The following is a 13,741-nucleotide window of genomic DNA, read 5'->3' on the forward strand; positions in this document are numbered from 1 at the left end:
ATCAATATAAGGTAGTGGGTACTTGTTCTTAATCGTCACTTTATTTATTTCCTGGTAATCGATACACATACTCATCGACCCATCTTTCTTTTTTACGAACAACACTGGAGCTCCTCAGGGAGATACGATAGGTCTGATGAATCCCTTGTCTGGTAGTTCTTATAACTGCTCCTTTAATTCCTTCAATTCAACTGGAGCCATCTGTACGGAACCTTAGAGATTGGTGCCTTCTAGAAGTAAGTCAATAGCAAACTCCATTTCATGCTCGGGAAGCAACCTAGGTAAGTCCTCCGGAAAAACATCTGAGAACTCATTTACTACTAAGATATCCTCCAGCTCTAGTTGTTTAAATTGGTGCTTCTTTCACACATGCTAGGTACCCCTAGCATCACTCTAAGAGTAACCACTTTGCCTGAATAGCTGACAGAATCCGTAGTGAAGAGCGCACGCACGATCTGAAAAACTTATACTCCTACTCTCCAGGATGTCTGAACACTACCTCTTTCCTATAGCAGTCTATAATAGCATAATTGGAGGCTAGCCAATCCATTCCCAAAATGACATCGAATCAATGCATTTCAAACACAATTAAGCTACTAAGTATCATTCTTTCTTGAATACCCACTAGATAATTTCTAATCACTTTTCTACTTACTACTACTGTTTCGATCGGTGTGATTACAGATAACTTGGCATCTAATAACTGAGTTTCTACCCTACACAGTTTGATATACCCTAGAGATATGAAAGAGTGTGTTTCTCTTGAATCAAAAAACACAATAGCTTTATTTGAAAACAATAAGATATCACTTGTCACCACATCTCCCGCATGTTCTGCGTCTCGCGAGGTAAGAGAATAAACTCGCGCCTAGGTTGTGTTCCTCTGGTAGTTGCCTCAGGGCGCCTGATTCCCTCCCTGGTATTGATTAGGTGGGGGTGCATTGTTTGATGGCCTATGGCAGTCTTGTGCAAAGTGGTCAGGTCTACAACACCGAAAACAGGTACCTGATCCACTCTGGCATTCCCCCCGGATGCCTTTTGTTACATCTAGAACAAATAGGGTAAGATGGGTTACCCTGATATGCACATTTCCCCATCTCCTGCCTCTGATCTCCACTATTACCCTACCTCCTCCAAGAACCCTAACTCGCACCTACATGAAAACTCAGAGGCATGGGCCTCTTCTCTGATTCAAACTCTTTACACTTCCTTGCAGACTCGTCTCTATTACAGTGGCTTTATCCACTAACTCTAAGAAATTCTATACTTGAAATGCCACCACATGCTCGTAGATTCCCTGTCTTAGGCCCTTCTCAAACCTATGTGCCTTCTTAGACTCATCGGGAACCATATATGGGGTGAAGTGAGACGGCTCAATGAACTTAACTGCGTACTATTGGACTGCCAAGTGCCCCTGGGTCAGGTTTAGAAACTCCTCCACCTTAGCATCTCTGGTGGAAGTGGGGAAGTAACAATCAAAGTAAATCTCTTTGAAATGGTTCCATGTCAGAGATGCAAGGGTTGGTGTCTATTCCTCCTATAGTTTCATAGCTATCCACTAGCGTTTGGCCTCTTCCATCATTTTAATGGTGGCATACAAGATTTTCTACTCATCAGTGCAGTGCAGTACTGCCAGTATCTCCTTGATCTCAAGAACCTAATTCTTTGTTATGATTGGTCAGCTCCTCTTGTAAAGGTTGGAGGATTCATGCGGGTAAACTGATCGATGGTACAACACAAGTCAGTGGTGGGATAGTTTTGTCCCCTAGAACTGCGAATGATCTCAGCCATGAACTGCTGGGCAAAACCACAAAGCATTGATGTAGAATCAATGTCATCCTCATGAGAAGCCCTCTCATTGCAACTTCCTCCGACATTCACATTGTTATCCTTAGGATCCATCCTGAAGATAGGACATAAATGAATTTAAAATTCCAATATCTTAACATGACTAGTACAATTATTTAACTAAAAACCACTTTAAGTTTAAGATATCAATTTTAAGGTTCATTTACACGGTTCAGACACAAAACCGCCGACGGTTTTACTGAGACCTCTGAAACCATCAACGGAAAACCTGAGATACCGAGACCCTGTTTTGATGAAAACTAACACCACAGAAAACCATTGACTATTTAGCCCCAAAAAACTTCACTAATCCTTTTTCTTGTATATGTTTAGTCATTTTAGGGTACCAGCCTCTAACCACAGAAATTATGACCTATCACCCCAACTTAATGTTTCAAATTCTAAATTTTTTCAAGTTCCAGTCTCTCTACTCAAAAACAAAAAAATGTGGATGGATTTACCGTGGCTTTTCTGAAACCATCGTTCTAGGAAAATCACAGAAGACCATCAAGGAATTTCTGCCTTTAGGCTACTAAACAAAACTCAAAATAACCTACCAATATCCTAATCTACCCATTTATATCCTCATCCTAACTAGAACTTATACTCTGGTAAGATCATCTGTCAAAGTCTACAGGACCTATCAACTTGGTGCTCTAATACCACAACTACAGCGCCCCAAACCCGATGGAGCTCGGAGTGCCATTTCCTACACATATGTCTTTGATAGCATAATTATAATGACCCGAACCCAAACAAGGGTCTCGAGTGTCCCTATCTATCGCTCAATATAAACATGCAGTGGAAGATAATTAAACCTCAAAACACCTTGCATGAGTTATAAACCATCCAAGTTACACATATTTATCTTTATGTTCTATATATTACATCCCAAAATAAACAAAAACATAATATACAAGTGTCTCGCTTACACTTACAATAACTACTAAAATGTAAACCTAGCCCCGTAGCACGCTAGGCTTTATTCCCTGTAGGACCTAAAAAATGAGTTGGATATTGGGGTGAGACACTTTTCAGAAAGACGGATTAGATTATCATTAGTATGTGGCTAACATGAGTTTTAGTATGATCATAAAACATTCATATTTGTAAATTTAACTAAAATGGCATTTGAAAACTGAACTCACACCTATATCATTGAAAATACATAGATTTTCCTTCATTACTTAACGTACACCACAAACAGATAAATAAGTGCAGGCTAAAATTAAAAGAATTAAGGGAAAGAGGGATGCAAACTCAGATTTTTACGAGGTTAAACCTACCCTGACCTACATCCTCGCCTTGGGTAACCCACTTAAGGATTCCACTAATCCCACTCCTTTAACTAGGACGGAGCTTCCCATTATAGTCCGCTACTTACAAGAGGCGTAGCTTCCTCCTCACCCAGGTTCATAGCCCGAACCATCAATACAATAAGATGATTACAATTTTCTGCAACCTCAAACACTTCTTAACAAGCTAATGAGTACAATTGAAATCCTAATACATACTTAGATGATATAACTTGCAGCTCAATATAGTGTATGTAATATGATCAATAAGGTCTTTTGCAATAACAACTATATGATCTTTGTATAAAGAATATATATGATAAATATACTTGAAAGATCTAAGTAAAACTTATGGTCTTTATAAAAAAATTTATATGATGAGTTTTCTGCAAAGATCTAAATCAAATATATGATCTTTATAAAAATATTTATACGATGAGTTTTCTGCAAAGATCAAATATATTTAACAATAATAAAGCTGAGATGAAATCTTTGAATAAAGAATAAACGTGATAGTTTTCAAAGATTCAGAGCTTTAGCAAATCATTTTAAAATAAATCTTCACATAACATATATATATATATATATATATATATATGAACTCAAGATTTGGCTCTCAAATAATATTTAACAATCAGTTTGTGAGAGAATAAAAAGCTTTGGGAATAAGATTGAATATCGAAACACAATACTTCATTTACCAAACTTCCAAGAACACGATCTTGATTACAACAATATGAATGAATGCCCTTTGATCTTTAAAATCAACGTAGAGACTGCCCCAAAAGAGTTTGAATCTGATAGAGTGTAAGCAAGAGTGTTCAAGAGATTTCTTTAGAGTTTAGGGTTTGGTATATATAAGTATTTTTGGCCTTTGATTATATTTCAACCTTTGGATCATTTAATTAAGAAATTCCCATGCATTTCTACGCTGAAGCATTGTTCTCCAGCATAGATTCATCGACGAGTTGGACACCTTCGTCGACAAGTGTTCAACACTTGTTTGTCGACGAGAACATAGGTTCGTCAACAGGTAGACTGTCTGAGATTTTTGAGCTCCCGGTATTTTCTCGTCGATGAGAGCAAATCATTTGGCGACTAGTGGCTTTCAATCATTCATCGACGAGACTAGGACATTCATCAACAAGACCTCTAATTTTATCATTTTTCCTCTAAAGTGCCCATCCAACCTAAAACTAATGCAACTAGATTTTTCATGAAATGCATGAGTCCTAAGGTCAAACTAAGGTCTTTTTGAGCTTCCAAATACATCATATGAGATATGTAAATACAAGTAATACACCCATTACAATAGAAAACTTGAAGCTTCTTCATCCTTTTACTCTTCTCATTCCATGGAGTGTGCCAGGTTGTATACGTTTTAAGTTCCTCAAGGCTTCCATGACATCCTTACCTTTCGTGCATGCTAAGTAATGATCATGTTCACAATCTCAATGCATAGGTAAGATACCAAGTGATTTGTCATTATCAAAACAGGATTGGACTCATTGAGTCAACAGCCCATTTTCGCAAATAACATATATAGATAAAGAACCTTCCTTATTGGGCCATTATATAACATCATGAATAACCCCCAAGATCGGGTTGTGTAGTCCGAAGATTAGACCTAACAGTATGGCTAGCCGACCACTGCTAGGTCAACATAATATGCTCTAAAGTACGATTTGCCTACCTCAACCTGGTTCGAACCCAGGAGGGTATCCTACTCTTCTCGGGCCAAATCGACGGTCTAATACCAACACTCTCTGAACAGTGTGGTTGCACTAACAATATCACTAGCTACAGTACTAAGCTTCCATAAGATCTAGTCCCTCAGGGTTCATAAACCATATGTATAATTTACATAGTAAAAATAGTAACATGATCTCATTTTCATAAATATGTATAAAACTATAATGTTCATGAATCTGTATGAAACCTATCATATCGTACTCGGTATTAAACCGATTTTTCATATCTTGATATAAAATCGTCATGTTCATAATTCTGTATAGAACTTGTCATACCATAAGTCAGTATAAAAACTAGCATATCATAACTCGGTATAAAACCGTCATATTCATAATTCTGCATAAAATTGATTATATCATAACTTGGTATAAAAACTGTATCTTTCACTATATAATACCATGAAACCATCATTTTAATTATGTAATAACCATAAACATTCTCATGCCACACAATTTCAATGATATTTCATAATATAATAAACTACCTTGGGAAAATATATTTTGTTGAAAATAAAGGTATGATCATCTCTAGTGTTTAGTTTAACTCAATACGTACGTTTTTCAGGAAAAGGAGATGACCACCCTACTCACTTTAGTTTTCCCCAAATATGTATATAATACCAAAACCCTCATTTTCATATGCCTATTTCAATCGGAAAATCATACATAGTATTCTTGTAACCGTATATTTAAGCTTAATCGGTTCACATTTCAAAAATAACTGACATAATCTAATCCCCTTACATGTTCCTGAAAAACTACCTACAGCTTTGGAGAACGAAACCCTAACTTCTTAACAGGCCGAGAACGAGGACCGACAAGCCGGAAGGAGAGAGAAAGAGAAATATGAAAATTATAAAATTTTATCTTACTTCTCACTTAAGTAAGCTCAGCCTGGGTGAAACCGTCAACGGTTTGCTCACTTACCAAACCAATTTTTTCATTTTCTTATATAAAAACCCTCAGTAGTTGAAACTGTCGACGGTTTTCCTAAGCTCCCTGAATTTGCTGACGGTTTAGTCCTGTGCCAAACCTTTTTCCTTCTTTTCTTTTTCTTACTCTTTTTCTTTTCTTGGTTCAGGTTCTTACATGCACCCATGATCCTTCCTACTTCGATACAACACCACAATATATATATTTATATTTATCAGCATCTCTTTGGATATCATTCAATGGTTCAAGCTTGAGACTTATATATTTGAGGTATCATTTATAAATTCTAAGAGGTGTGGGAAAGGTTATAGGATGGGAGAAGAGCTACAGCTATCTCCTTTTGCATAACCCAAATGTGTGGACTTCAAATTGTTTTACACACACACACACACACACACACACACACATATATATATATATAGTAGTTCCATCACCACAAACAAACAAACAAAAAATTACGCAAATGTACTATTCAATAAACAATTTGGCATGCCAAGACTTAAGTATGGACTTAATTAGCGATCATCAATTTATTAATTTTTTTCCCGCAAAATTTCTTTCATATATGTATTCTCTTTCCTCTAAGACCTCAACTAGATTTTTTTTTTTTAATTACAATAATTTCCTAGGAATATTATCTTTCTTGAACGGCAATTTTCTATAATCATCATCGACTTTTTTCAAAACTCTAATTCCCTTCCAACGGGATTCCCCATAGAAGGAAGCATTTTCTTGTTGATAGACCCCGAATTGGAAATGATGGGTGGCATTTTGACGATGAGGAGCCACGAGCTTCAGGACCCCATTAATGAAAGTCTTTGTAACTGCAGCTTTTGTATCGTGAATTACGTTTAGTCGAAACCACCTATCGTATATATTTCGTTCAAGGACGTTGCTCAAGTAGTAAGTGAGTGTACCATTATTAACTTTAAGCATTAAGGTTGTGGGATGAGTTTTCGCTCCAAATACTTGCATAATGCATGCACCTGAGGTCCCTGATGGTACGTACCCATATGCTTCGAATTGCCAAACACCGGTACTATAATAGTATCCCTGAGATAGATGAATTTAAACAAAAAGAAATTAGGGTGCTATGTAATTGGAAGCTGCAGCATGGATCACAAGAAAATTTCATTTTTTACCAAATGAAAATATAGGTGTCTGTACATAATGAATTAAATATGGATAGCACTTTAGTGATTCCATAATCTATTATAATATGCCATGCGATTACATCACATAAAGCATTTTTCTGAATCAGGTTTACGTGGAAACAACTTCATCAGCTTCCAATGGCTTTTATTATTTAAAACCTTAACTCGTTTTCTGAATAGAAAAAAAAAGGGGGTGGGGGGGAACGTGGGGAGGACCTCTCTCTCTCTCTCTCTCTCTCTCTCTCTCTCTCTCTCTCTCTCTCTCTCTCTCTCTCTCTCTCTCTCTCTCTCTCTCTCTCTCTCTCTCTCTCTCTCTGCCACATGCCCTTCGCATGCAGGTGTAGTAACTGAGAGATCATCAACCTCAGTGCCAGCAGCCATTGGAAACTTAGAAGCCCATGTGGCCTGAAGTATATATTCTAATGAGTCTCTCCATTTGGTTGCTGAGAATAGAGTGAGCTTGAACATATTACTCAAACCAGCATGAGTTTGAAATTTAGCCATGAAACTTTCTGCAGTACTGATATTTTCAAAGAACAAAAAACGAAAAACTTTCCGCAGCACTGTCTACGTAATTCCTCTTCCATATATGCATTATATATATAGTTCACGTTTAATTTGTTTTTATGATCTTTTTTAAAGGAAATTAAATCAAGATATGTTTTATATATATTATAAATAATTAAAATGGACATTAAAGTAAGGAAGATGATTAGAATGTTTACTTCAACGCGAAGTTCAGAACGAGGGTGGGTTGGGCTGCCGTTTGAGAGAGGGTTGTCCGTAGAATAAACCCAGAACTTGTGAACGCCATCCACGTAGCTGTAACGCTGGCTGGCCGGCAGGTCGTAGGGTTTCAGATTGTGGAAGTTGGTTTTGTTCAACGATACATCAACAAAACCCTCGGTTGGATCGACGGGATCAGACCCGGCAGCTGCATGGTGCACCATGAAGAGAAGAATACGAACTAGCCCAAAAGACAGGAACGCGAGAGCGGCACCCATCGTCATCTGCTTGCTAGAAATTTTGGAGGGATATGGTAGGATTAATGGAGTGTTTTGAGTGATGTAGATGATGTCGTACTTGTTTAACTAGGGTTTATGGTATGTGCATATCATATGTTTTGCACGAATGATGGAGTACTTATAGTAAGTTTGGAGATAGCTAGGCTGGCTGGATGGATAATTTTTTGGGAAAAAAAAAAATCAATAAACCTTTTAATTAATTTCCTAGGCGGCATGCACCCATAAAAAGATGGTTTTTCTTTTGCATATCATGCTAGCTACGACGCCGCCCATAAGAAAACTTCCTAGGCTTCAAAACTTTATTAGACGGCTAATTAGGTATATAATTTTACTTTTAATTAAACAATTGTGGTTTATCCTCTAAAAACATCTCACTTCTAAATCTTGGGAAAGAGAAAAAATTGGATTTGGGATGGGAATTTGGTTACCTCTTATTGTATAACCAAAGTGTTATGTGGGTATCTAATTGACTAAAAATTAAATAAAACAATTACAAAAAATTATGTTTTAGTCAATCTGGTCAAATGTGTCCGACCAATGAACATGGCTTTACTCGCAAAATGGAGTTTTGAGATTTTGCTCAAAAAAGGACAGCCTATGAAGAGCCTTAATCTGTATAAAACACAGGTATGATCCAGAGTCCTGGGAACCTACTCATAGCAAGGTTTGTCAAGGATGGGGCTTATGAAAAGGCATGGTGTCTTGAAGGAGCTCGCTAGAATTCAAGTTGGAAGGGACCGTAAAACTCATTTTTTGGTTAGATAGGTGGGTGGACAAAGTGCCTCTCAACAACATCTTCCAAATTCTCTTCAATCTAGTCACTCAAAAAAAATGCAAATGTTTCATATTTGATCATTAGAAATAAGGTCTCTCATCGCTAGGACATCTCTTCCACTAAAAGGATCAGAGTTCCAAACTTTACTCGCCTTGAATTTCTTATGGATATGCTTCATCTTCTACTACCCTTAGATTCAAAGGAAGACCGTTGCTATTGGACACTTATCAAGAACAAAACATTTATGGTTAGAAGCCTTTACTCCTACCTAATCGATAGCAGTTTGGGCAACTCCATTAAAGTTCATTACAAAGCAGCCTGGAACACCTTTATCCCCTCAAAAGTCTCCATGTCCTTATTGTTGGAATTGGTATGACCCCAAGAGGAGGGGTGAATTGGGTTTTTTTTTTAAATTCAGCTAAGTTAAAAAATTACACCGATTCGCCATATATCATATCTCATTCATAATACAAGCGTGTATGTAAATTAATAAAACGACAAAAATAGATGTGTGCATGCAAATAATTATAATTATAATTGAAAGCATACACATGCGGAAATTTAAATGCAGAAATATAATTGAGAGAGAGAGAGAGAGAGAGAGAGAGAGAGAGAGAGAGAGAGAGAGAGAGAGAGAGAGAGAGAGATTTGCATAAAAGATTTTGCCCCAAAAGAATGATTTTAACAATAAAAAATATTTTAGGGGAACTTTGATTAACAATGGATTAGAAACCAAATTTGGGTTAATCAAAGTTACTAATCTAAGTTATGGAGGGGGTATTTATAGATTTTTTAGAAATTTGACCGTTGAGGGACACGCTCAATATTTTGGAAAAGTTTAATTAAAAAATTAATGATGTTTTAGCCCTTAAAAATTTTCCAACCTGAGAGGTTCGGTCGACCCAAGTAAAGGTTCTGTCGAGCACTTTTGTAAGTTTGGTCGACCAAGGCAAATTTAAACTAAGGATATGGTTGACCATCTCAGGGTGATTCTAAACCCTTCATGGGTTTAGTCGGCTAAGACAAAGGTCAGTTGACCATTCATATAGATTCAGTCAACCAAACTTTTTTTGAACTATAACTTCGGTCGACCAAGTAGTTGGAAAAAGTGTATGTGTATAGGTCAATCAACCAGGGAAGGTTAGTTCAAAAAGAATTCGGTTGACTAAGACATGGTCAACATTTTAACTCCAGGGCAAATAGTGGTTCAGTCGACCGTGGTAATATAACACACAATTGGTCGGTCGACCGAGCAAGCCAAAATTACAAATATACCCTCAGGGCGAGTTTGGTCGACTGAGGTGATTTAACATATAAAGGATTGGTCGACCGAGGCCTTATAGCACATGCCTCACATTGCAGGTTCGGTCGATCGAGTCATTTAGTACATAAGGGTTTGGTCGACCGAGACTTTTTAACTAAACTAAAAATCCAACATTTGTTTTTGCCTTGATTTTGACCCTAACCAATTTAAACCTTTTTGTATGATTTAGTTGTTAAGAAAAAGGTTTTCTTTGAAGTGTGCTGGTCCCTAGGGTCTATCTACAGTCATTCTGGGCTTTCATCCATATCATACAGATGCATGCATCATTACAGACCAAAATAATAAAAATAAAATGTAATACAAGTAGAATCAAAATGTCTTCTTCTTTTACTCTTCATTTTCCATGGAATTCGCCAGGTGTGTTTTATGTTCCTAGTAGCATCCATTTTTCAGTATCTTTTGTTTGTGCTAAAATGAAAAACTTATTCACACACTAGCACACATAAGATACTGGTGCTTTGTCAGCATCAAATTAAAACAGGGATTAGACTCAAAAGTCAACAATTTCCCCCTTTTTAATGATGACAAACACCCAAGAGCAAAATGGGATAAGCCCGAAAAGCGCCCCCCCCCCCCCCAAGAATATGCATAATATAAAATACAAATAATACAACTCAAGCATATTCACAAAAGAAGACATTACAAATGATCATGCATTTAAATTTTTTTGTTAAAGCACACGCTTAGATAATTGTCCCTATGATTTGCCTCTAAAATTTTCCCTTTTGGTCATTATCATTTTGTTCAAAAACATTCTCCCCCTTTTGTCATCAGTAAAAGGGTTAAATTAAATAAAAAACATTTTGACCATTTAGAAACAAACTTAGCAAAGAGAACTCTCCTTTTTAAAAAATGATATTTATTTTTCTTAGAAAACTCTCGCATTTTTAGTATAGATTATGGGCATAAAAATAATTGTTTGAAAGATATGGCATTAAGCATCCAAAACAGTTTAACTGGTCATTTAAATTTGAAATGACATGTTAATATGATCAAACCAGAAATATCCTCAAACCATTTCAATTTAAATACAACTTAAGACCCCGCAAAAGATTGGAATTTAAAAACATGCAGCAAATGAAAAAGTAGGTTTGAGCATAGGATTGGCCTAACTAGTTCACATTCATTTCATGTATAATCAATAAACCAGTTATACAACACCCTTAAAAACCACTTGAAATTTCATGACCTAAAGTTTTAATACAATACTAGCACAGTCATTAAGGCATTCAAGCACACAAGCAAGATAAAAGATATATTCTATATAAGTTCAATTCTTACTTTTAAAAATGTACATATATAAATATATATATATATATATATATATATATATGTATAAAAATATATTACCTTAAAATTTTTGATAACTATTGGGAGCTTATGCTTACTGAAAAAGAAACTTTGATTCAAAACTCAAGCAAACATTATTTTTCTGATTTATCATTTAAGCACAAATCACAAAGTAGCAGAAAAATGCAACCATATAGATCTAAAGATATTAAATAAATTTTAAAATAGGGATCATACGGCAAAACAAAGAACTATGGCCAAGCAACATTTTAATTCAAAAAATTTTCAATATAAACATCACATTTAAGCACATGCTACAATAAATTCAAAATAGATCTAAGCCTAAAAATGTTAGAGAGCAACACAAGATAGGATTTTATGTTTAGATGCTCCCCCTATCAATTTGAATTCGTGCTTAGATATTGTCAACTATTATACTGATGCTAATAAAAAAAATCATTGAGAGTTTGAACAATATAAGTACTATTTTCATTCTTAAATAAATTTTATTGTATATATGTTAAACAATTTATATTTTACCAATAGAATTATTCCTAGAACACATGCACTAGAGATCCAATATCAAGTCATGTGCAATGTGTTCATACGTACTAGGAACAATCCATATCAAAGATGATTTGATAAAGACAGGATATGATGTTTAGGGTATCAAAAGAAATTAGGACTCAAAAAGTAGAAACAATGAAAGTCTAAGTCAATTGGGCAGGTGCTATTAATCCTTTTCGCAAGGATGAGGCTTAAACACCCCAGTATATTCTCAAGTACACATAAGTACATTTACGGTCAATGATGAATTTCATTCAAGCACATTCAACTTATGTTCATCCTTTATAACAAGTCTTAGCATACAAGAGAATATAGACATTAAGCACTTATTCATTTTTCTTAATGGTGGGGCTTAAACTCCCCTTGTATATTTGCATGCACACATACTTACATTATAATTCAAGGATGATAGTCAGTTAAAGACACTCATCATATATTCATCCTTTTCAAAAGATTTCAGTATGCAGCAAATATTGGTCATTCAGCACATATGTATGACATATTGTATTTTAATTTAAAAGCATGATAGTCAATTAAGGTTATTACTCAAGATTATGTATTAGGGGTTCAATGAGGATGACACAACTAAAAATACTATTAGAATTGGTGTATTCCCAAGAGGGGGGTGAATTGGAATTTTAACCTTTTCTCCTAGGTTAAATTAGAAATCAATATGATTTAACTACCTAAGGTCTTTCTATACAATCCCAAATGCGCAAGTAGATATAATATACGAAAATTTAAATCTTACGCATCATTCACACTATAACATACACGTGTGGAAAATATGGAGTGCAGAAATATAAACAAACACATGATATGTTGTCGGGGTTCGGCCAACTGTGCCTATGTCCCCGCCTCTAGCTCACAATCCCGAGGATTCCATTAAAGGCTCACTTAAAGGTGGAACGACACCGATACAAACCAGGTCAATTAACACAAGGTTGACCTCAACCTTTACAACCAGGTCAATTAGCAGGACTGACCTTAACCTACACGCCTTAACAAGATGGCGCACCTAACTTTCCTAACCAGGTCTAAACCAATCCGGAACTATTTCAAAGGGCTAGTCCCCCTCTTTAGGTCCGTGCCTAAAATACAACAGTTTTGCTCAATAAATAAGATGGTACAGTGATTATGCTTTCAAGTAAAGCAAATATGTACCCAGTTATGCGCAATCATATGCACCACAAATAAGATATAATATGTAAGCTCAATGTGGTTTAATATATCAACTCTCAAATATATTTGCTATTAATGTATTCAGTGCATGAGAGTGCAAACCTATATGATCTTTGTATCACAAGATGTTCAATCTAAATGCTCAAACAAGGATATCAATCAATCCTTATATATATTTCAACTAGCAGATCTTCTCAATAATATAAATCTTAAGCAACGTATAGATTTGGTTTGCAAAAGGAAATCTAATTTTGTATTCAGCAAGAGATAAAGCTTTATGAATATTCCACAAAGATTTTGACTCACAAACAAATATCACTTCAAATATTTTTTAAGATAAAATACAATAGATATTTGTAAACGATTTTAAAAATATTTTGTAACCAAAATAAAATACGAGCTTCTCAAGATGTTGCAATGAATATAAAATCTCAAAAGATCGAACGAGGTCTTCTTAGGCAGGACTTATTAATTAAGTCTTCTAAGAATACTCAAGGTTTTGCTCTTCAAGAAAATGGAATCAATCAATCAAGACAAAGAGAGCAAGCCTTATGGAACAACCACACTTAAATCACACTTACAAGGATATTTGAGTTG

General features: G+C 35.6%; 1 protein-coding gene across 1 annotated transcript; it reads right to left on the reverse strand.

The window, feature by feature from the left end:
* Window positions 1-1,668: 1,668 nt before the first annotated feature.
* LOC131160776 (citrate-binding protein-like) lies at window positions 1,669-7,985 on the reverse strand. Its single transcript, XM_058116660.1, has 3 exons — window positions 7,707-7,985; window positions 6,444-6,880; window positions 1,669-1,903 (listed from the first exon to the last, which is right to left on the reverse strand). Exons 1-3 carry the CDS (start codon window positions 7,983-7,985, stop codon window positions 1,669-1,671), a joined length of 951 nt encoding a protein of 316 aa, XP_057972643.1.
* Between the last annotated feature and the right edge of the window lie 5,756 nt (window positions 7,986-13,741).

The sequence above is a fragment of the Malania oleifera genome, chromosome 7 (genome assembly GCF_029873635.1).
Source record: "Malania oleifera isolate guangnan ecotype guangnan chromosome 7, ASM2987363v1, whole genome shotgun sequence".
Lineage (NCBI taxonomy): Eukaryota > Viridiplantae > Streptophyta > Magnoliopsida > Santalales > Ximeniaceae > Malania > Malania oleifera.

Excerpts from the sequence above, each read along its gene's own strand:
- LOC131160776 (XM_058116660.1), bottom strand. The coding sequence starts at position 7,985 with ATGGGTGCCGCTCTCGCGTTCCTGTCTTTTGGGCTAGTTCGTATTCTT. Across the intron at positions 6,881-7,706 it reads GTTCTGAACTTCGCGTTGAA|GGATACTATTATAGTACCGG; the intron begins GTAAACATTCTA and ends CATCTATCTCAG. Across the intron at positions 1,904-6,443 it reads AATATTCCTAGGAAATTATT|GATGGATCCTAAGGATAACA; the intron begins GTAATTAAAAAA and ends TCCTATCTTCAG.